This window comes from Cladophialophora psammophila (assembly GCF_000585535.1).
Source record: "Cladophialophora psammophila CBS 110553 chromosome Unknown aczJe-supercont1.9, whole genome shotgun sequence".
NCBI classification, from domain to species: domain Eukaryota; kingdom Fungi; phylum Ascomycota; class Eurotiomycetes; order Chaetothyriales; family Herpotrichiellaceae; genus Cladophialophora; species Cladophialophora psammophila.
Window position 1 is genome coordinate 92,610 of NW_006912930.1, and position 22,469 is coordinate 115,078.

Sequence of the window (22,469 nt, forward strand, 5' to 3'; positions counted from 1 at the left end):
GGACAGTGAGCCAACCAAGACGTACACCTCACCTCGAAGCAGGTTCATCCTGCCATTGCCCCCAACGGCAATTTGCAAACCTATATATGTGGAGAAGACATCGAAGGTTGATGAACAGGGGCAGACTAGTGATACGGTAGGATTCATTTCCTTGTGATCATCTGTATAACACGAAGCTACGGGATGTATGGGTATCGTCTCGGGCCCTGCCAGCCGTGCGGCGGCTGGAAAAAAGCAAATTTTAGTCTATGTAACAGCAGATAGGAGCGGGCATACCCGTCAAGACAAGGGACGTGGGCAAGGTCCCTATGACGGCCGGAGCATAGAGCAGATGACATTTAGATATGCAATCAAGGTTTCTCAACTCCATCCGACGGATGAACAAGAGTGTGGGTGACTGGTTGATTTGTGATCTTTTGGACATGTACCTCGGACGGGGAGAATGTCAGCGAGGTGTCGAGGCTGTCTCTGTAACGGTGGTTCGGTCGCCCGCGGATTTGCCGGATTAGGAAAGGCGCCCTAGTGTGCCAAGGACGAATGTCTCCGGCTTCACAACCAATTCGTCAGCGGCATCCACGCCGTCACCACCATCACCACCATCACCACCATCACCACCATCACCACCGTCACCGTGTTTGTCAGCAGGGACCAACAAAGGCGAGAAGGACCCCGCTCAGCTCGCTCAGCTCGCTCAGCCTGCCCCACCGAACCCGTCTCGCCGTTTCTGCCACCGCCCGATTGTACGCACGGTCCCAACAGACGACCAACATCGTCAGTTGTCTCTTATCAGGCAGACTTCGATTTTGTGGGAGACTTTGCACCTCAGCCTACAGCCTGGACGAGATTCCTACTTGACTTCCACCTTCCACATACACTGTCTCTGACGTTGGAGGCATATTCTACCCAGGACTTCGGCAACAGCCTTCGAAACCGGAAACTAATCCGTCGCATCGATTACTGAGCCAGACCACGCTTCGGCTGAATTGCAAATCTTCTTCCGTCTGGCTGCCGACAGCCTCGCTCGAGACTTGGCTGTATCCCTCATTATCCCTTGACCGGTTGGACAGGAGCCTCTTCGTTACTCCAAGATCCCTCGGCTCGCCCAGACTTGCTTCGATGTCGACGACAATGTCACGGCGGCAGCTTACCACGAGCACCACCTATACCCTTGCTCATACTGCCCAGTGTAAGCTGAAACTCGCCGCGAACCGTCCTGACCGAAACCTGCGGTTTGTGCTGGGCCATGCCTTTACCCTCGATAATCTCATGGTCCGAATCGTCGAGATCGAGAATCAGAGCGCCAAATCCGTGTTTCAGGAAGGCAAGCCGCCGAGCCACCACGGATACGAACACTATGACTGCACAGCGCCACAGCCTGTAGCTCCAGAGCCGGATCCTCACTACGACTGCACAGCAGCGAAGCCAACCCCGTCGGAGCCTGAACCAGCCCGGGGTCGCAGAGTCAGTTTCCACGACAACAATGCCCGACCATCCAGCACAGCAGGTGTTGGCTCTAACAACCGTTACAACGGCACTTCTTCGCCCACGCGGAAACACTCTCCGCCGCCCGTCGCGACCCAGCATACGTACCTTGACGAAGAGCAGGACGACGACGACACGTCCTCGGACGACTACGACGACCCAGATTCGTACCACTATGACTGCACAGCCGCAGATCCAGAGGCGGAAAAGCCGGCTCTGAAACAGAGGCCCGTGCATGACGCATATTCAGACGACGAAGATGCCGCGCTCGAGCTCGCGGACGACGAACTCGATGATGACATGAATGACCTCTCTCTCACGCGCTTCGAGTCAGCATCGGCCAAACCGCCACGGATGGTCCGCTCTGGCTCCTCGTCATCCGACGAGGAAGAGGACAAGGCGCAGCCGGCCACGCCACCTCAATTACCTGCCGACGTCGATGTCAGAGAGATCATCGGCGGTGAGAAGGACGATGAGCTGACAGATCTATATGAGAGCGTCAGGAGGTGTCGATGTCATGGCCGGAGGGAGGACCCGGAAGTCGGAGGCACGCCACAAGGGGTATGGGATGTGCCGGTGGAGAAAACAGGAGGAAAGCATTTGGCGGTGGTTGCGGTTGCTGCTTGACGTGACAGAGGGGATGGGGACGAGATAAGGTCATCTTGTCGTTGTTGTACAACATTGGTCCTGGCCGGCGGTGGCCACAGCACGCTGGCAAGCGTTGTACCTACCTACTCCCGTGTGGGCAAGCAAACCCAGAAGCAGGCACTTTGGCAAGGAAGGACCCAGGCGGAGGAACTGTGATTTTTCGTCCGCGGATATTCTGACTTGGGAGGAGAGGGCAAGGCAGGTAAGAACTCAACCATGGTCGTTTTGGGAGTTTGGAACACAGCATGGATGTAGCCTTTCATCCTGCAAGATGTGGACAAGTCTACTCCGCTATATATTTTTAGCTATCAGTTACCAGTTGATACCCTGTACCTAAATAAGAGAGAGAAGCATTCCTAACTGGTCACCCACGTTAGTCCGGACCTACCACTGATATGGAGGTATAGATTTTGATAGTACTCCGTCTCGTTAGTATTATGATTCTCGGCAAAGACATCAATGCGTATCTTGGTCCACTTTCTTACGGAGGAGGTGCACGCTATGTAGTATTACACTCCATTTAGTACTCGGCGAGGACTGCTTGTATAGATGGATGGACATGTAACCTACGAATGGGGATCGAAAGATTTCCCTTTTCGCTTTCACTGTTCATTTCCCTAATCTATTGCCTTTCCCCTTTCCCTTTTTCTCCCCAAGTTTCCCCAGGGTCCTGGATTCCTACTAATCCTCCCTTACTCCCTCGGTCCTGACCTCGCACTGCTCTCCCATCCATCTATTCACCGTCCTCACAAATCTCCGAGCCCGCGCCTCCTCCAGTCCTCCTGCGCAAAGACGTCGGACCACGCTGTCTTCGACCGCTCCCGTCCACTCTCAACGAAAAACATTGCGCCGGGAAGGAATGGCTTAAAGGAGAGATGTTGCTGTGTATCGATTCTCGTTTCCGGTGGAAAAGGCTCCCACCGCGTTATCGACTTGCGTGTCGTCTGTGCTCGTCTCTGGCCTCGCTGCTTGTTTTTTGGGCATCTCTCAAACTCCTCATGTACCTGGTGTAGTTCGGCGCTATTGCTCTGGGCGCGTGCTCTCTAAAGCCTCGACTGTTCGGCTGCGATTCTGCCCAACAGCCCGTGAATTGGCAATCTCGAAAGACAGCAGACCACTGAACGAAGCGAGCTTCAAGTACGCGAGGAATGCTGCTGCACTGAACAGGTCTCCGCGTGGTGCACAAGGGAGCTGACTGCCTTCAGAGAAGAGTTCGCCCATTGGTGCGTGAGAGTCTTTTGGAGTTTTGGTCTCGTGCTGTGCCCCGAGCATCATATTTCCGGCCGCGGAGTTCATTATATCGCCCGCATGTGGTTGGTGACGGTAAAAATAACGAACGCCAGTAATCCCTCGCACGAATAATGGACGGAGTTCACCACCAGAACCGATGACTCTGGAACTCCAAAGGTGCGGTGTTGCGAGAAAGTGTTCAGGCAATCGACTTTCCGCTCTTCCCTAGGCGTCTAAGACTTGTTCTTCCTCCTCCTCGTGCTCTGAGCAGGAGTCCTGTTCATCTGCGTAGGGGTGATGGGAGGAGCCTCCTCGAGAGCCAGCCTGACAGACTTCTTGGCCTTGCTCTTCGCTCGCTTGGGACCTCCCATGCCAACCCCCAACAAAAAGCAAATCCTCGTTGCTGCCCCGCAGTAGACAAACAGGTAATTCCCATAGGCCATGGCGTTCCAATTAGCGACGTCGTAGTAAGATCTGATTCCGAGCGGAAAACAGCTGTACAAGTGGCCGAAATCTGCGATAAGCAGGCCTAGCAACAGCACGCGCCAGACTTTCAAGTCGGTTGTTGCACGCAAGACAAAGGCTTCGTTGATGGCAAATGCGACGTACAAATTGCCGAGTTGTCGCAGGACGACATTGGTTGCCGTGGGCAGCCCGAGAATGCCAGGCGCGGAGGCGGCCTCAGTGAGTTCGAGATAGGTTGCTGGTAGCAGCCAGGCGTAGTATGCTCCGGCGAGTGTGGCAACGGGTTCGATCCAGAGGAAGAAAATGATATACGGCAAAGGGATGGCGGCCATGGTTGCGTTGGCGGCTGTATCGCGTGTGTCGTTTTATCTCAAGTGACAGCCAAATTGCGGGAAGAGCTGCTCCTCTGCTCCGAGTGAGCTATCTGGCGGAAGGGGATTCAAAACAAGAGAGATCTCTCCTGTAGATAATGGGGGTCTTCTTGTGAGATGAGGACGGCCAGCTCTTATTTTCTCCGTCGTTCACATATAGAATGCAAGCATGAGGTTGGTCGGCAAGAACTCTCTCCACAGATAAAAGAAAAGGCTGGATCGCCGACTCGCCGTGCAGCAGCGTGGCATCCAGGGATTGTTGCAGAGGATCCTCGGCAACGCTGAGCGGAGTCGTTTGGCGAGACGAACCACGGGGAGAACAAGTTGCTGAGACCCATGCGTGTGATGGAGGTGCAAGAAATCTCGTCAGCTCCGTGGTTGAAACGCCGGTGTGGGATCGGAGGGTGCTGGAGTTGGAGGCTGAGGGCAAGCCTGCGCCAGATGGCTTAGGCGGTCAAACGGCGCTCCGTCCGGGGCCCTGCTGGAGCTCACTGGAGCTGACTGGTGTCCACTGGTGCCGCTAGCAGGTCTCTGGGGGCAACGAGACAGCCCAATGGCCGTTGACGGCGCCCTGCATGCAACCGTTCGGCAGGGCGGCGGGCCTGCGAGACCTCAATCCCAGGCTTTCACAGGCCGGACTTGTAATCGTTGCAGGGGGGAGCAGCATCCCAGATTTACCTCCCCTTGTTGGTCGGAGTTCCTGGGAGCCACTCCACAGTCCTGGGACGCCCCCGAGCCATCAAAAATTATCCACCCGTCAAACAAAAACACTCTACTTGTAAGCCGTCAACTTCCTCCCCCAGATGCCATGGTCATGACCAGCAAAAATCACAATCCGTGACCTGTACTTTGTTTTTGTGCATTTTCACTCATTGAATCTATTGCACCCACGTTCTTTCTTCACTACATACATCTCTTGCGGCTACTGTTGTCGGTCTCATTTGTCACGACTGCTTGATGCATTCCCTGTCAGCATTGAGCCTCAACATCCATTCCTCTCACATTCGCTCTTTTCGCCACCAGTCTCAGTGTCAGAATTTTGAGATCGCTCACTCTCTGATCGACTTGTAATACTGCGAGAGTATTCTTTTTTGTCTCAGGCAACATACGGAGCTGGCCGAGTCTTCTGGCAGGCTCGTCCGACAAAAGTTGTCGCCCACCTCCTTCCAGTCTCACCGCTACCATGTCCCACCATGGGGCTTCCTCTTCGATAGCTCCTCAACGCAGGACATCTCTCTTTATTCTGCCCCGGCCCAAGACTGCCTACGAGGGTTCGACAGAAGTCGAGGAATCTCTCCGAAGGCCTGCGACGCGCATGTCCCTGATGATGGCCTCGGCTGCTCATGATGTTTTGGACTGGGGCTCTTTCAATCGGAATCAAGAACAAACTGGAGAAGGAAACAATAGCCCCGAGTTCGTTGACCCCTTCTCGAAGTTCTCGGGCGAACCCCAGATGCTTGAGCCTTCCCGCCCACGACGATACTCGACCTTCACACGGTCTGTAAAGCATAGCATCTCTGAGATTCGTTCTCTCACCAGACGGATGTCGCTCACTGTCAGGGGCAAGAGCTCTAAGCAAAAGGAGGAGTCGGGAGAGAATGAGAGGCCACAAATATTGCCATTGAAGCCATGCGGAGAGATGATGGATTTGACCGAGGCCATGTCCACCGGACCAAAGTCCCGCGGACGGTTATTGCGATATCCTAGTGCCCGGAGGAGACCATCTCTGCCACTGCTTCAGTTCCATACTCCTCCCGAGGTGCAGGCAGACGTGGATCATCCAATATCTGCACGGTTCCGCGGACACCCCGTCCTGTCGGACCTAGTGTACGGCGGAGCAGAAGCCCGTGCCTCAGCTGCGGCTCAGAATGAATTGTTCCATGCTACGAGAACGCCACCTCTCCCGCCCTATGAACCTCCAGAATCGGAGATTGACAAACTTGAGCCGGATGCGGAGAGCGGGATCGGGATCGTGCTAGACACGCGTGTTCGGCGTGGTTCTTCGCCGGCAAATGTACATGTCATTTGTCGAGACCCGGCGTCAGTTCTTGCAACAGAATTGGTGGAGTCGATCCTCTCTTTCCTTGACGTGGAGTCGCTCATTCGGGCTTCCCTCGTCTCCCACAAATGGCACGATCTCTGCCAGTCGCAGGCTGTCTGGAGGAGAATCTTTTTGCAAGAGTATGGGCCCAACAACGAGTCGCCAGGTGCCGGCGTGCATCTTGCTGGGCTCGGTAAAAACAAACCTGGGCAAGATTATCGGAAACTCTTCGAGGTACGGACTCTGATCGACAAGCGCTGGCGCAACGGCGAAGCTGCTGCAATATATTTGAACGGCCACAAAGACAGCGTCTATTGCGCTCAATTCGACGAACAGAAGATCATCACGGGCTCGCGCGACAACACAATTCGTGTGTGGGACGCTCATACCTACCAATGCATTCGCAAACTGGGGCCTCCAAACAATCCCCGCGAAAGACAGTCGGTCCAGATTCCCCTTGTAGAACCGGAAGGAGTTATTCCGTTCTTCAAGGCCTATGTTTCATCACCGGCGCCACCCTCTCCGGAGATTCCCCTGTATCACCAGGCGTCAGTTCTATGCCTGCAGTACGACGATGAGATTCTCGTGACAGGATCTTCGGATTTCTCCTGCCTGGTGTGGTCGATCAAGGAGGACTATAAGCCGCTATTCCGGTTAATTGGCCATCATGCTGGGGTTCTCGATGTCTGCATCGACAAGGAGCGGATCGTGACCTGCTCCAAGGACACAACGATCAAGATCTGGGAGCGATCTACAGGCAAACTTGTCAAGACGCTCCTGGGACATCGTGGTCCCGTCAATGCAGTCCAAGTTCGAGGGAATTTCTTGGCCAGTGCTAGCGGCGACGGCATGTCCAAATTGTGGCGTCTGGAGGACGGGGTTTGCATCAAGGAGTTCCAGTCCAAAGATCGTGGCCTCGCTTGCGTTGAGTTCTCGGAGAATGGTCGAACAATCTTCGCGGGCGGCAATGACCGGGTCATCTATGAGTACGACACGGTCACGGGGCAACGGATCCGCGAGCTGAAAGGGCACAAAGACCTGGTGCGATCACTTCATCTCGATTCAGCGAATTCACGCATCATCAGCGGCAGCTACGACCATTCAATCAAGGTGTGGGACGCGGAAAAGGGAGAGTCCGCCGAGGATGGCGGGCTCAAGATCAATTTTGAAGGGTGGTCATCCAGTTGGATACTGGCTGCAAAAAGCAACTACCGCAAGATTGTCTGCACTAGCCAAGATGCGAGGGTGGTTATCATTGACTTTGGTTATGGCATTGACGGAGTGGAATTAGTCGAGTCGTGATTCCAAGTTGGCGTTGGTCAAAATGATACGACATAATCCGCATTGATTCACCATATTACGACGTTCATGACTCCGGCGACGGGACACTGTTGAGAGGGGAAAAGCAAGTTTTTATCGGTTTATTTTGATCGGGGGGGGGGCTTCCCAAAAGCAGTTGCTTGTGACCTTTTTTGAGCTGTGCAAGGTGTTGGTGGAGACTCTATGCAAAAGAGGATGGATAGGGGCTCCAAAACATATCTAAGTTGGATGGATTATTTCATTTGTGTTTTGTTATGCGCTCTCTCGCGCCGCAGTCGTGGTCGGGAAGGATGACAGGGGAGGGGGCCGTTTCAGGGGGCCGGCCCTAATGCAGGGAGAGATGCGGGAAAGGGAGGTGTCTCAAGAATGCAGAATGCAATTGCATGAGCGGCCGAGTCATGCACGGTCTATGGTATGGACAGAAGGATGGGAGACAAATATGAAGACTGAGGCAGAGTCGGTGCATGGGATGTGGTGCCAATAGCTCCAAGTACTCTAATGTACCTGATATGCGGGATACTAGTGCACTACTGGGTACTACATACCTACTCGTGACCTGGTACGAGGCACGGTGTGGGTGGTATTGGCGGTATTATTACGGCGGCAACAGCGGGTAAGATCAAGATCGTGGCGAGCGAGGACGTCATTGTGTTTACGCGGATGGCCTGCTGTGCCCAATCGGCTGGGCGCGTTAAGCGAATCTGTTCTCTTGGATCCCAAAGCTCATCCACGGTTCTTTCATCGAAACGGCGCCCAAAATATGCCGAGTGAGTGAGTAGTGTTGAGTGAAAGGGAAGAAAAGGCAGAAGGATGGGAATACCGATCTTGTTGACTCACCTCCAGACAGCCGAAGATCAGACGTGGTACGAGGGGCCCGTTGGCTCACAAACCCTGCATTTGATTGTTTACCCATCCGGAACCAGCGATGACTAAAGGCACCGAAGCGTGGGAGCCATGTGCGATTCTTGGCTGCCGTAACTGGGTGCTAGGTGCCGATGGGTGATGTGGTACTGGGTACTCGGCACTGGGTATCTCGTCGTGCTCTGTGCATCTTCTCAGTTAAAGGGGCCTCTCTAGTTAAGCAGAGGGGTTCAGCGATCGATCCTGACCTAGGCAGCGAGGGAGGCACTGCTAAAGTGACAGAGGTTAACCCTAAGAACCCCACGCCCGAGTCAAACGCGTTTTGATACGGGACAAATTACGCGATTCACTGGGCCTGGTCTGTCACGCTCTGCCCACCGTGCGCTCTTTTGCCCTTTTGCCTCACAGCCGCTCGCCAGCCATTTTCTCATCCCTCTTTTCGCCCTGCCAAAACTGCGCCTTCTCGAAAACACTAACAAAACTACAACTACCAAACTGCGCTTGTCCTCTACCTCGTATCAAGCCACTTACTCGCAACTGTCCTCCTCACCCACACCACGGCCTCTCGCCTCTGCCATCCATCTGTCCATACCACCCGCTAATCTATCGCCGCCCTGTCAGGCTGGGATTCCATTCCATGCCTCACATTCGTCCGAGTCGCTACCGCGGAAATCCCTGCCTCAGAACCAAAACATTGATTGACGTCGCAAAGCCCACCTAGCGCACCTGCTCTCACAAGCCTTACGACTCCTCGCAACCGCTCCTCTCCATCCTTCTCAAACAGTCAGCGCCCTGTCCGGCACACTCACACAACATGCCCCCGTCCAAGAGGAAAGCACGCCGCAAACCCGCCGATCTTCTAGAGTCTTCAGAGCTAGACCTTCCAGACTCTTCCCCGTCACGTCCGTCGGCAAAGAAGCGCAAGGTTGTCCCTTCTTCCCGAATCCTTCCATTCAAACCGCGACGCACAAGCTGACATGCTCCCCAAAAACAGGTCAACAGCGCTCGTACTGCGCCCGCCAGGAAGAAGTCCGTCACTCCCGACGCTGAACCTGAACCCACACCAGCCGTGGACTCAAGCGACGACACGGAAGAAGTCTCCCAAAGCGATCTCATCGACTCGGTTGTTTCCTATCTCCAAGTCTCCAAAGACCCCATTGTCGCCAGAACCGAGTACTCCAACGATAAAGTCCAGAGTAACAGTCCGCAGAAGGTGTCGGCGTATGCGAAAATCGCCGGTCGAGACTGGACCTACTTCGTGCGCGAGCAATCGGTCAATTTTGGGAGACCACCAGACGATCGGCCTAATCTGAATGGCGCTTCAAGCCCTATCGCTGATCTGAAGGAGGTCCTCCCGGTCCATATTGATCTGGGCCCAAGCAAGATTGTTTCGCGGCACCATGCCTCGATCTACTACGACGCCGATTACCCGGTGGATGAAGGTGGTTGGCACGTCCGAGTCAATGGTCGAAATGGAGTTCGGGTCAATAACGTGCTGATCAAGAAAGGGCTGCGGAGGCAGATCAAGTCAGGCGATATCTTGGAGATCGCCGGGACGCAAATGATGTTTGTCACCCCGGGCGACAAGGTCGAGATCGACCATTACTTTATCGAACGCGCCAAAGCGTTGGCTGCAGGCGAGGAAATCAGTCCTGCTCAACCCCAGCCTGAGCCTTCCAAATACGAAGTCCCATCCGGACCGACTCAGAATTTCCCTTCTCTGGCCCCGGCGCCTCCCGACTTCAAACGTGAAGCTACGCCGCCGGCGCAGACGGCTGACGGCAAATCCCAGCGGGGCGTCTTCGACAGTAAAATGCCCATGTCGCCCATGTATGGTCGGGGGATGATGATGGAAAGCACCCAAGAGATCGACTACAGTCGGGACAGTGCCAAGGACCTTAAACCACCCTTCAGCTACGCAACAATGATTGCCCAGGCTATCTTCTCAAGCGAGGAAGAGAAGTTGACCCTGAGTAACATCTATTCATTCATTGCTGACAAGTACGCCTTTTATCGCCATTCAAACAGTGGCTGGCAGGTATGAACTCCACTTCCACAATCACTTGCGTACTGTACTGACTGGACCAGAATTCCATCCGACACAATCTGTCGCTGAACAAAGCATTTCAGAAAGTTCCTCGGCGAACTGACGAGCCTGGAAAGGGGATGAAATGGCAAATCGCCCCAGAATTTCGTCAGGAATACTGGAAGAAACAAGCCCGTCGCGGAGGCTCAGCTCCGTCTTCGCCTGCTTCTGGTAAGGAAGTTAATCCCAACTTCAGAGGGCCTAATGGCCAGAACCTGGGTTATGACACTAGTATGGTTGGCCAGTTCTCTGCACGAGATATGTCCGATCGGGCAGGGCCTCCTGCTTCCGCTAGGTTGAATTTCCCATTCCCTCCTTTTAACCCCAGGCAACAGCAGTATCCGCCGAGCCCCGGCCTGGCACCGCCTGTCTCGCAACCTGCGGAGGCTATCACGCCTCAAAGGCGAAGAACGGACACGCAAGGCACTCTTCCGGATATGGACCTCGAAGATTCCCCTTTGCGACGTGGTAATGGCGCACCGACACCGCATCTCGGGAATAGTGTCCCGATGTACACGCTTCCATCTTCTGCTCCGCCTCCTCATCATTCACCGACAAATCCCACGCTGTCGTCTTCGTATCTGGATACCCCGTTCCACCCGTCACAGCATAGCATAATTACACCTGCGCCACTGCGACAAAACCCCCGATTAGCGCCTCCGAGTACTTTGGTCGCTCCTAGCAAGTTTATGCCAGAGTCGTCGCCTGCAGGCCCTCAAGGGCTCTTCTGGAAGGGTATCATGGGTGCAACCCCGGGCCAGCCGCTGCCTGACATGTCACCGGTCAAGGATGAGGATCCTCGAGCGAATGGAATTGACAGGAATGTGATGAGTTCAAGTCCACCCCCTATTGATGCGAGTATGGGGAGTCCGAGCAAACCTGCCAGAAGTAGTCAAGCTCCGAACAGCTCAAGCTCGGCTATGAAAAGAGAAGACAGCCCTGCAAATGCACTTAGGTTGAAAGGTGTGGCAGCTGATGAGAATGGAAAGTTCGCACGCAGTTTTCAAGGCAGCGCGAATACGGCGAGTGCGGTCAATGGTCAGATGGGCGCCAGCCGATTCAATACACACCATTCCTCGAACAACGCCAGTGTGGCTTCGAATCATGATGTTAACGACGATGAGGGTGATGACGGCTTTGATTTGGCCAAAGGATTTGCACCCATTGCCGGTGGAAGCTTCCATTCGCAGAGAAGCGGTAGCCTTGGTGTTGCGAGAGCTGGATCATGAGCTTAATCCCGTCGCAAAGTCAAGACTCGATGAGGTTTGATCTCGGTTGGTCTACTCGAGCAGAGGCGTCATCACCTAGAGCAGAGGGCTATTGAACATTGTACGAATAAGAACAACTAGGATCATGTGCTATGCTATCACGGGAGATGTTGATGTTGAAAATCGGATATTATGGGCGGTGGATCTGGTGGCATTGTGAACATAAGGGGTGGGAAATGCGTTGCTTGGTTTCCATTTGGAAACAGAATGCACCCATGGGGAGTTTGGGATCAATACTGCGTGTCACGATGGTCATTGTTCGTGCCATTCAAGGATTGGCGAAATTGATTGCCAGGAATGGTCCGAATCGGAATAGTTCTGTAACATCAAACAACATCACTACTTGACCTGAGCTCTCTCGCATCTGCCTTCGTCTCTTCTCAACCTCAAACATTCGTAACACTCATATTTAACTCTTTGCAGGCTTGTGGGATTCTGGAGGTTAATCTATTCATTATCCTTCCCACGCTCTTTAATCGTTCAGACAGTGACAGAGTTTTTCTGCAGTGTCGGAGGCGGACCTTCACTTCAGCGCCTCGTTTAGACAAACCTTCCACCCAACCTCAGCCTCGCCTTTTTTCTCATCCGCACTACGCACAACTTCCATCACACATTGAGTCGTTTCCTGTCCGGGATTGCTATTTCCCTTGTAGCAGCATTGTTCTCGCTGTCTGCATTGCCAACAAAAAAGTAGGAGAGGCGATCGGCCACAATGTTTCGCCGCCTCCCCCATACTCTCCCCGCCGACCCCGTCTTCGAGCCGGACCTCGCCAAGTTAGGCTTCTTCATTAATGGTGAAGATGTAGTCCGCTCGATTCGGAGTCCGGACCGCAAGTATCAGTACAAGATCAACAGGAATGACCGGTGGAATGAGGTTCATAAATGTGAGTGGCTAAATCTGCTTGCTCGGGATCTAGAGAAGGAAGAGTTGTGTCAACCATTTGGCAAGCAACCACCCTGAGAGCAGATCCTGAGAATATTGTTGAATCTGAATCTAACTTCAGGGGATTGATAGGGGCCAATAATAGTGAGTCCGTGCCTCTCTCCAGTCTGTCACAATCGCCCAGATCCGTGGGAGGCAGCCGGCATGAGATCTAACATTCCGCCTCTCATCGCTCGTTCTAGCTGCGATTCATCAAATCATCAAAGACAGGCTCTCTAATCTCGGCTGCAAAACCGTTCGACTGCCACTCGGCGCAAGCGAAGCAGAGAACCACGTCCCTATCCTCGTGTCCAAGGACATCGCTACAAAAGCCCGAGTGACCGTCTTTTTTGGCGAGAGGAACATAGAACCGGGGATTTTGAGCTGGCGTATGATCGGCGAGGCCGGGATCAATCGTGGTTCACTGGTCGAGTTTGCAAACGCTCTCTTGTTCGTTCCGGTACCTGAGACTGCGTCAACCTCAACCTCAACCACTGCACCTGCACCTCCCATCGCCACGTCTCCGTCTACGTCAGGACTGATCGTCGCCAATCCATGTCAGTTGCTCTGGTATCGCGGTGGCGGACGGGCAGTGTCGGCGCACGAATGGACCTGTTTGCCGAGGCCGAGCGCTGTGCACGACGCTCCACGAGTGGACGCTGTTAAGAATAGAATTCCTGGCAACCGGGACTACGTGGAGCACGTGTCTTACGTGTTTGAACAGGTGATTCCAAGCTTGGTCGTAAAGGAAGCAAAAGTGGATGTTATTGGGTTGGAATACACTGGATCAGCAGCGCTGGAATACCTTGCTGAGCATTGTAGGTGCGGTATTGTCTGACATCTAGGACATACTGACAGTTGCTTACAGGGGACTCATGGTCTAGTCGCATCAACGGCATTTCTCTGGTTACACCTCAACACAGGATAGCAGACGTCATCGCCAACGGCGCTCCCAGCGACTTTGTCACCTTTATAAGCAAACGATGTCGAGCTTACTTCGTCTCACCGTCACCCATTGAGACGCCGATCGCTGGTCGTGAGGAGGTGGGATGCAATTGCTACGCGAGTGGAGAGCACCTGTATCAGGAGAATACGATGATGAGGTGCTGGAGGCACATGTTAGACTGGTTCGACATGTTGTATGTGAATCCAGAGTACGAGGAAGCTGAGTTTGAGGTGATGGAACAAGATGAAGAGGTGAAGCTTGGATGGTAGCGATCAGCAGACACAGACGGGTGAGCAACGAGTGTCGTGCTGTTGCAGGGGCTGGGAAAAGGGCAGAATGCATGGCCCCAGCTGACTACGGGTGAAAGAGAGAGGCTGCCTAGACTTCGACAACGACGTCTCCAAGTCGGCAGCGGAGACAGCTTCTGAATTTGGCTTTGAGATCATCATGAGACGACGGGAGCTGCTCGTGATGAAGTTGTCAGACATCATGATACAGACCTGAGAAATCGAGAATTCTACCGACATTAAGGTCTATTAAGGTCCATTAAGGTCCATTAAGGGCCATTGGAGCTGGTGGAGGAGAGACATGAGGGAAAAGGTACGAACCTACCTACCTAGTAGGTACCTACTATATATGTGTCCACGGCCATAGCCACGACTCCAGGACTATTTCTGCCACACCCGACTCACTCCTTCCTGTCAAGTGGCCTTCATCAGAGACTTGTTGAAGCTGTGACCTCCCTAACAGCCTCTTGAGATATGCCCACAGCAGTAATCTAAGCGCACACTCTTCTCTTTCACCCTCCACTCAGTCAAGAATCCATCCAGTATGGTCAAGTTTCGGGGCATTGAAATATGCATCATATCACAGTTCGACATCTGCAAGCTGCCAGAGTTCCAGTACTGCAAACCCCCTCGACTAAAGGATCCTTTCCAAGCCAGCAACCAGCACGAGCACCCGTCGTCCTCCCCCTATCCGACAGCAGCCTGCTTTGTTCCGACCTATCCGGGCAGCCAGATTTGGTTCGAGTACACCATTGACGGTCCCCATCCTCTCGAAGCCGCCTGGTTCTTCAAACTCTTCATAAATGGCAGGGCTATCACATCATGGGACTGCACATTTAAGCATGGCTTCCATGGCAAAATGATGTACAACTTGGTCAGCGAAGGCGTAGATCCAGACACGGGTGACGCTGTAGTCAAAAGACAGGCACTGAGATTCGGAGATGGGCTGGATGACCGCGAAAGAGGTGGGCAAGACGAGGATTTGATCCAGATCAATGTGCACAGGATCGAACATAAGAAGCGGGTTCGAGACCTTGAACCAGGGCTGGGGCAGGCCGACGCTGCCAGTGCTAACGCTGATGGGTTGCGGCGAGTACACCTCCGTTGACTTTATTTATTTTCTGATGTCTTACAGCCCGCAGGTTGACAAACAGTGGCTTCCTTGAGCCCTGCATTCGTCCTCGACGATACAAGTACCAACTTCTCGACCCTGTTGACATGCCTTACGCAGCCTTCCAATTTCATTGCCGCCCTTATGGTTAGTACAGCATTTTTCTGCTCCATTAGTGATGCTGACTATGACCTCAGAATACCTTCAGGAGAAGGGCATTGCTCGTTTGCAGGATTGCCCCTCTTTATGCAGCACCAGATCCTCAATCATATCGCAGAGTTCAGGCAATATCCAATTGCTCCAGGAGTCTGTCCACAACGCCGCACAGGAGCGTGCCGATCAAGCTTCACCGCTTGCGAGCTCTCCGCGTCAATCTTCGCCAATTAGATCGCCTCTCAAGGTTGAAAATACCACTTCAATAGCAGGGAAACAGACCTTGAAAACGGTCATATCGTCTGAAAGCTCCGCCAATATTCCCCTCAGCGAATCCGACGACTCGCTAAGTGTGAGGACTAAAGATAGTATCGAGGACTTGTCGTCGAAAGTTCCGCGATCTCCAAAGTCGCAGAGATCACCTGGCCGGCGCGAGAAGATCACGGATGGCGGACAAACAAAGAAAAACGCTGAAATTCCACCATCGCCGACTCCGTCGACGAGATCACCTCGTCAACGCCTGAGAAAGAAGCTCACGGTCAATATCAATGGGGCAAATTTGGATGTCGACAGAAAACGACGACCGTTGAGTCCCTTCAACAGTGGCGGGATGCTTAGGAAAGCTCGTGCGCCTCAAACAGCACCAGCCTCAGTCACAGAGTTTGGGCCAACAGTTGAAGAAGTAGACAGACTTAAACTCCAGGAGAGTCAGCCAGAAACGGAGGCGAAAAGTGAGAGATGCGGTTTCAGAACAACAGCCGAAGAGCGGGGAGGAAAGAGACTGATGAGATTTCTAGGGAGGAGGATTGCAAGCGAGACGAATGCTTGAGGTATGTCGGTACTTGAGATTCTATCCCGCATAACCTGAATGCATCGAGCTATGTATGACGTTCACAATGATAAGGGGAGATATCGGCCATGGGGAGACCCAGGCTGTCAGATTGTCATGTACTTCGTAGATATCGATGTTGTCCTGAACAAACAACTTTTGCACATAGTTGTAGCCTTGCCCTTTAATTTTTCCATTAGGTCCGGGAGGACTCCGGACGGTAATAATAATTTCCACAGCTTGCTTGGCCGAATTTGGCTGTGTTTGTTTCCGCTATTAGCCACTTCATACAACTCCTGTACATAGTTCAATTTTCCAGATGTCTGACCTCGTTGCCGCCAGCCTCGCCGACTACCTTAGAGCATGTTGCTCGACACCTGACGTCGCCTAGTTTTGGTGGCGATAGCCTCTATTACGAAATCGCTGAGGTCGCCTTCGAACTCGCTGTCGGGCGCCAATCACCTATCAGTCGTATGGCTCAAAGAACTCGCCCACTGCCCGTCTCAATTCCAACCGCTGCTCAATCTGTCTCGCTGCCGGCCTAGGATCAGTATCGTCGATAACACCGTTCGGATTGTCCTCAATTGACTTCAGCAAAAAGGCGTTGACATCGATAGCATTAGCTCCATCCTCATCAACGATTTGAGGATCCGCGCCCGCCTTCAAGAGCCGTTCAATAAGGTAAAGGTTGCCCATTTGCACCGCGAGCCAGATTGCAGTGCGACCATGGTTATCCTGCTGATTCACCTGCTGAAGACCAGGCGTGAAGTGGTTGAATACTTTCTCGATGACCAGCGCGACAGCCGGATTGCTCTTGTCTTTCCTCACCCACTCCTGGCTGAGCGCCAGAGCATGGAGCACGGAATAGTTGTGCTGGGACGAGACCATAAACCCGACGTCTGGTACCTCTCGCAGGAGCCAGTCGATACACACCCACGACGACCTAGTCCGCTCCTTGATTAGAAAGACCAGGACGCTGCTAGCGTACTTCATTTCCACCATCAACCCCTTCTTGTATTTGGTGTGCGGATTGGCGCCATGTTCTAGGAGCCATTTTGCAAGAGTAAAACACCGGCCGCGAAGCGCACATGCGAAAGGTGTCTCAAACTGTCTGCTATTGTCCTCGAATCCGTTGATCAGAGCACCACGGGCAAGAAGAGCTTCCGCAAAATATGCATCACTGTGCCCTGCTGCAGCACATAGATATAGCGGCGGTAGATCGTGCCAGTTCTCATCCACATGGATCTCGGTCGCGTCCGCGCCATGCTCGAGTAACAACTTGAACACGCCTTTTGAGCCTTGAAAGATCGATTTGACGAGCGGCGTGTAATGACCACCATCTAGCCAGTACGACGATCTGATGTTGATGTCACCCTGGCAGCCGCTTTCAAGAAGATAGCGCACCGTTTCCGGAAAATTGAACGCACACGCCAACAGAAGGGGGGTGGTCCCAGCGCATTTCATTCCCTGAGGGAATCCACGCATATGCTCCTCGCCTCCCCATCGACGAATGACGTTGAAAGTTGCGCAAGCTTCTTCCCACCAAGAATGGCCATGTCTCGCGATCTTGGAGAATCTCTCGCCATAGATGATCTCACCGCGAATCGCAACAGCTAGCAGCGAGAGTCCAGCATGAGGATGTGTTGCGGCAAGCGGATCCCCAAGTGAACCGAGAAGAGTGTCAAGAATACCAGCGTAATGGAGTGTAGCCGCCAGCGATGTGGGAGATGTCCCGTCCACTCGTCCGCCTGCACCAGTCACTGATGCACCGCATGCGACTAGTGTTCGAACTGCATCCAAGTTGCCTTTGCCGACTGCGCGATGCAAAGGAGTACCTGCTTCGTAATTACAAAGCGGCGCGAATTCAAAACGGACTGCCTTGGCCGCTGCATCGACATCTGCACCGGCAGTCACGAGCGCTAGGGCAATGCCGTGCGCTTCGTCGCCTTGGAAGGCAACCAGCCAATGCAATGGTGTGTCGCCGTTATTACTTCGAATCGTGGGATCGGCCCCCATGCTGAGCAGAAGTCTGACAATGTTTCCGTGCCCAGAGCGACAGGCGATCAGCAATGGTGTTTCAGAGTCAGCGCCAGTTGCATTGACGGTCCATGGCATTGAACCACCCCACAGCCTCACCACCTCTTCGAACCCTGCTGAAGCTGCAAAGTGCAACATGGTGTCACCTTTGTCATTGACATTTAGACTCGATGCGTCAAAACCTGGATTTGCCATAGCCAGCACAAGCTTGTCCTTGAGCTGAGTATCCCACTCGATCAAGGTAATTCTCTGAGTTGAGAACAGATCTGCGAATCGATTCCAGCCCATTCCAGCATATCGTGAGCGGATCCTTTCCCAGACCAGGTGACGGTTCTCCACAGAGGCGACCGCAGGCAAGTCCTGTTGAGCTGCCGGATAGTTCCTCTGCGCAGCATCAATCAACCAACCTTCAAGGCTTGCCGATGTTTCTGCCGGGAGAGAATAATCGAGAGCTTTCGCAAACCTGTACACCAGACTTTGAGCTGTTTGGTTGCCATTTTCAGCCGAACGGATAAGCCAGATCATGCACTGCTTTTCTGAATCTGGGTTGTGGCTGTGGCGTAGGGCATCTATGGCAAGTGTGAATGCCGCCGCGGACTTGATGGTTGCTGTTGACGCCCTGAAGACTCCATTTAGCCGCGCCCGCATATACTCTTGGACACACGGACTGAGAGTGTCCAACATATCTGGTAACATCTTCTCAACGGTTCAGTCATCCTCTTCACAATTCTGCGGGCGGGGCAACATACCAGAAGGTTTTCCACATGAGAAAGTCGAGTGACTGGGGAATATCGTAAACCTGTCTCTGATGGTTGACTGATGGCAGTATTATGGTTGTCTTGTGCTAATTGCCGCAGGATCTGGCACACCATACTCAAGTTTCGTTTTGATGGATCGAGTCGCAGTGCGACAGCCAGCAGCCCTTCAACCTGCTGTTGGTCGACATCTGTAGCGAACATTGTTCTTCCGAATTCGACAAATGCTTGCAGAACATGATCTTGGTGTGCAGGTATTCTCCCATCTCCAGTCCCTTCATGGTCAACGCCCTTGGACGCATTTGCTGTTGTATCTGACATGTTTAGTATTGGATGAGCTCCCTTTGCCATGATGCTCCAGATTGTCAGGCCGAGAGAATAGACGTCGGTGCAAAGCAGACCTTCCCGCGTCAAGTAGTCTGCCCATTCTGGAGCTTGCCACGGTGGTGTTCGCATGGGTAGTCTTCCCATGGATCCTTCTGCTACATCAAGCACGGAGCCGCCAAAGTCTGCGAGTTTAGCCAGCCACCCGCATTGAGATCCGCTTTGCTGCGAGGAAGGGAAGATCAACACATTGCCTGGCTTGAGATCGCCATGGACGATTCCACATCTGTGTATCGCGTGCAATCCGTCAGATATTCCACGCGATAATTCTAGGCGGTGCTGGTAAGGCATATCGAGGTCCCGGCTGAGAAGATCGTCCAGCGTCCCGTGTCCACATTCTTGGATTAGAACCGGCCACTTCTGCAGTGTGTCCGACGAGTCTGTCTCCCAGCCCAGCCCAAACAGCTTGACGATGTTTACATGATCACGCAACGGCCGATGGCTTAATGCACGGAGCTCCAAGATCACGTCTCCCAGCCGTGTCTGCTCTTCCCGATTGCTGAAGTCCTCGACGGGCCGGACGCTCTTCAAGACGAAGTTGCGATCTGGACTTGGTAAGGTCAAAGCTCTGACACTGAACGAATGGCCCTGCCCTATGAATCTTGTAGCCGCATCAACGATGCCAACATCCTTATTGACGAGTTGCTCAAACACGAACTCATCGCGATCCACGGTGCTCAAATGAACATCTCCAGCAAGTGCTATATAGAGGGCAAACAGCTGATCTGCGGTTATGGAGATACTTGCAAATGTTGTGGTCCCCAGTCGTGAGCGGATAGTAATGCCTGCATCCTGCCTATTATTGGACTTCTCTTGAGTTGAGACGCGCAGAGTGCTCGGCCTCCTCGAGGATTCCTCCATCGCTCAACAAGGGCATCGGCTTTCTGCAGCCCCAATTAGGTTCGAGGGCCCTAGTTAGCGGGAAATATTATGGTGAGCGTGGTAACAGTGGTCAATGCACATGGTTGGGGTATTGCTATTTAGTGAAGTCGCATGGGGTGACTTGTAGCGGCGGTCAGGCTGTATTCTCGAGGCTTGTGAAGCACCAGGCCATTTGTCTTGAATTATTGGTCGAGACCTTGGATTACGCAACCAAGTTCCAGGCTACGATCGATATTCGTATATGCAGGTCTCAGCTGATATGCCTGCCGACTCAGAACTCGGAGGATCGAATTTCTTCCCAACACCTGCTTTCGATTTTCAGAACTCGCTGCGGAGGGCATTGAATCGAGATCTTGCTTTCCTAGCGCGAGCTGCTCTGATTGTGAAGAGAGATGTCAGTAGTCGGGGAAGCTCTTGCAGCGCCTGCTGCTGTTGCTGGAATTGTTGGGTTCGGTTTTCAGTGCCTCGCTGGTTGTATTGAGGGATTCCAGCTCTTCTCGACGGCCTTCCAAGTTGGCAAACAGACGGCGCACTATCGCTGTGCTATCCTGCTCGAGGAACAACGGCTCTTGCTGTGGTCAAAGCGATCTGGTCTTACCGAAGACAAGCTAGATCGGCGTTTAAATGAAGCGGTCATCAACCAAGTTCTGTCATCTCTGCGGGAGCTTCTCACATCTACGGACAAGTTGAGCAAAAGGTATAGCTTGAATATCCGTGTCGGCGATCCACCGTCGAATCCCGCGCCGCATTACGACAGCCTCTCCGGAGAGGATCTGTCGTTCCTCGAAAGCGATACACTTGCTAAAGAGAGAGCGAGATTACTAGAAACAGCGAAGAAAATCCAGAAGGATGTGCCATTCAAACGATTCTGGTTCGCGGCGATCGACAAGACTAAGTTCAAGGAGCTTTTGCACGATATTAGACAGCTCATACAGAGCCTATTTGACCTCCTCGACGCCCACGTGCAAGACGACATCTTGCAGCAACTGCGCATGCAACAAGCGGACATGGTCCAGCTGGCTTCGCAGCTGAGCAGCCTTCAGACTTTGATTGAAGCATACAATTTGAGCGACGTTGGAAACATACCGGAAAGGACCATAGCGCTTTTGAGAGCCATTGGACTGATCCCCATGCCTGCTTCTGCAGACAATGCCCACGTCAACGAGTTACAAACTCTGATGGACGAAGCCTCTCAGTCAAGGCATGCATCCCTCTTACCGCTGTTCAGCAGTCGTATGGAAGACATGAAGCATATGGGGCCAAGTGGCCTCCACGGAAGCGTCCTGTATGATGGGAGGACTCACTACGTCGAGTGGAAGCGGTACGACTGGTCGGACTCTGAGGAGTCGAGACGCAGGATCCAGGATAGCATTGTCAACCTGGCGATGCTGCTGAATGCTCCGAAGCATCCCGCATTCCGGACATTGGACTGTGTGGGCATCATCGACGAGCCGCGTAGTGAGAGATACATGTTTATATACGAGTGGCCAGTTGGCGGCGAACAACCGACCGCGCCCAGATCTCTGCACGAGCTCCTGTCTTCGAGCTTTAAACCATCCCTGACAGATCGCATTCGACTTTCTCGCCAGCTAGTCCATGCCCTCTTCTATCTGCACTTGTCAAATTGGATGCACAAGTCGTTCTCTAGTCACAACATCCTCTTCTTCCCAAAGTCCTCCGAGGCACCAAGAACACTGGACGATCCATACATCGTCGGATTCTCTTACTCTCGTGAAGACGCCACCGGAGAGCCATCCCAGAGACTGGACCGAGACCCAAATAGCGACATCTACCGCCACCCAGACTGCCTGGAAGAGGATTACGCCGGCTTCCACAAATCTTATGACGTGTATAGTCTCGGGTTGGTCCTGTTTGAAATCGCAAAATGGAGACCCTTGAAGGAAACGTTCTTGCGAAGTGCGCGGGCAAAGGCACTGCAAGCTCGAGAGAAGGCCGAGAAAGAATTGACCAAGCAAGAACTTCGTGAGCTGGATGAAGCATTGCTCAGAGAGTGTAAGGCCCAAGATATTAAGGACATGCGAAAGGACTTGCTTGATACTGCTCCCAAAGACAACCATCCAGTCGACCTCGCCTTCCGCGCTGGCGACAAGTTCAGGCAGGTAGTTCTAACATGTCTAGGTGCCGAATTTGACCTGGTCCGAAAGATCAAAAGCGACCGTGAGTTTCAAGAAACATTCTTTCAGAGTGTTTGGAGGCCGCTGGAGAAGTGCGAGGTGTGATTCATGGTTTCCTTGGTGCGTACGGGCTCCTGTTGGGAAGAGCTCTACGACTCACATAATAACACAGGGTGTAGCCGGTCTCTAAGGGCCCAGATTTGGCCTTCCGTGTGTTTGCTGAGGGCGTGGTTAGGGCGTGGTTAGGGCGTGGTTA

The 22,469-nt window shown here is 53.1% G+C and overlaps 9 protein-coding genes across 9 annotated transcripts; 7 read left to right on the forward strand and 2 right to left on the reverse strand.

Moving 5' to 3' along the window:
* Positions 1-1,128: 1,128 nt before the first annotated feature.
* Positions 1,129-2,109, forward strand: A1O5_06242 (uncharacterized protein; the record flags this gene model as incomplete). The annotated part of the gene is made up of 1 exon (XM_007746836.1): positions 1,129-2,109. The coding sequence occupies one exon, from the start codon at positions 1,129-1,131 to the stop codon at positions 2,107-2,109; it is 981 nt and encodes a 326-aa protein (XP_007745026.1).
* Positions 2,110-3,593: 1,484 nt separating this feature from the next.
* On the reverse strand, positions 3,594-4,157 carry A1O5_06243 (uncharacterized protein; the record flags this gene model as incomplete). Its single annotated transcript, XM_007746837.1, has 1 exon — positions 3,594-4,157. One exon carries the CDS (start codon positions 4,155-4,157, stop codon positions 3,594-3,596), a length of 564 nt encoding a protein of 187 aa, XP_007745027.1.
* A 1,222-nt stretch (positions 4,158-5,379) lies between these two features.
* A1O5_06244 (uncharacterized protein) lies at positions 5,380-7,539 on the forward strand (the record flags this gene model as incomplete). Its single annotated transcript, XM_007746838.1, has 1 exon — positions 5,380-7,539. One exon carries the CDS (start codon positions 5,380-5,382, stop codon positions 7,537-7,539), a length of 2,160 nt encoding a protein of 719 aa, XP_007745028.1.
* Positions 7,540-9,232: 1,693 nt separating this feature from the next.
* A1O5_06245 (uncharacterized protein) lies at positions 9,233-11,733 on the forward strand (the record flags this gene model as incomplete). Its single annotated transcript, XM_007746839.1, has 3 exons — positions 9,233-9,346; positions 9,413-10,456; positions 10,507-11,733. 3 exons carry the CDS (start codon positions 9,233-9,235, stop codon positions 11,731-11,733), a joined length of 2,385 nt encoding a protein of 794 aa, XP_007745029.1.
* Positions 11,734-12,484: 751 nt separating this feature from the next.
* A1O5_06246 (uncharacterized protein) lies at positions 12,485-13,909 on the forward strand (the record flags this gene model as incomplete). The annotated part of the gene is made up of 3 exons (XM_007746840.1): positions 12,485-12,656; positions 12,898-13,512; positions 13,563-13,909. The coding sequence occupies 3 exons, from the start codon at positions 12,485-12,487 to the stop codon at positions 13,907-13,909; spliced, it is 1,134 nt and encodes a 377-aa protein (XP_007745030.1).
* Positions 13,910-14,471: 562 nt separating this feature from the next.
* On the forward strand, positions 14,472-15,035 carry A1O5_06247 (uncharacterized protein; the record flags this gene model as incomplete). Its single annotated transcript, XM_007746841.1, has 1 exon — positions 14,472-15,035. One exon carries the CDS (start codon positions 14,472-14,474, stop codon positions 15,033-15,035), a length of 564 nt encoding a protein of 187 aa, XP_007745031.1.
* A 190-nt stretch (positions 15,036-15,225) lies between these two features.
* Positions 15,226-16,020, forward strand: A1O5_06248 (uncharacterized protein; the record flags this gene model as incomplete). The annotated part of the gene is made up of 1 exon (XM_007746842.1): positions 15,226-16,020. One exon carries the CDS (start codon positions 15,226-15,228, stop codon positions 16,018-16,020), a length of 795 nt encoding a protein of 264 aa, XP_007745032.1.
* Positions 16,021-16,485: 465 nt separating this feature from the next.
* On the reverse strand, positions 16,486-20,057 carry A1O5_06249 (serine/threonine protein kinase; the record flags this gene model as incomplete). Its single annotated transcript, XM_007746843.1, has 2 exons — positions 16,486-18,753; positions 18,807-20,057. 2 exons carry the CDS (start codon positions 20,055-20,057, stop codon positions 16,486-16,488), a joined length of 3,519 nt encoding a protein of 1,172 aa, XP_007745033.1.
* Positions 20,058-20,470: 413 nt separating this feature from the next.
* A1O5_06250 (serine/threonine protein kinase) lies at positions 20,471-22,318 on the forward strand (the record flags this gene model as incomplete). The annotated part of the gene is made up of 1 exon (XM_007746844.1): positions 20,471-22,318. One exon carries the CDS (start codon positions 20,471-20,473, stop codon positions 22,316-22,318), a length of 1,848 nt encoding a protein of 615 aa, XP_007745034.1.
* Between the last annotated feature and the right edge of the window lie 151 nt (positions 22,319-22,469).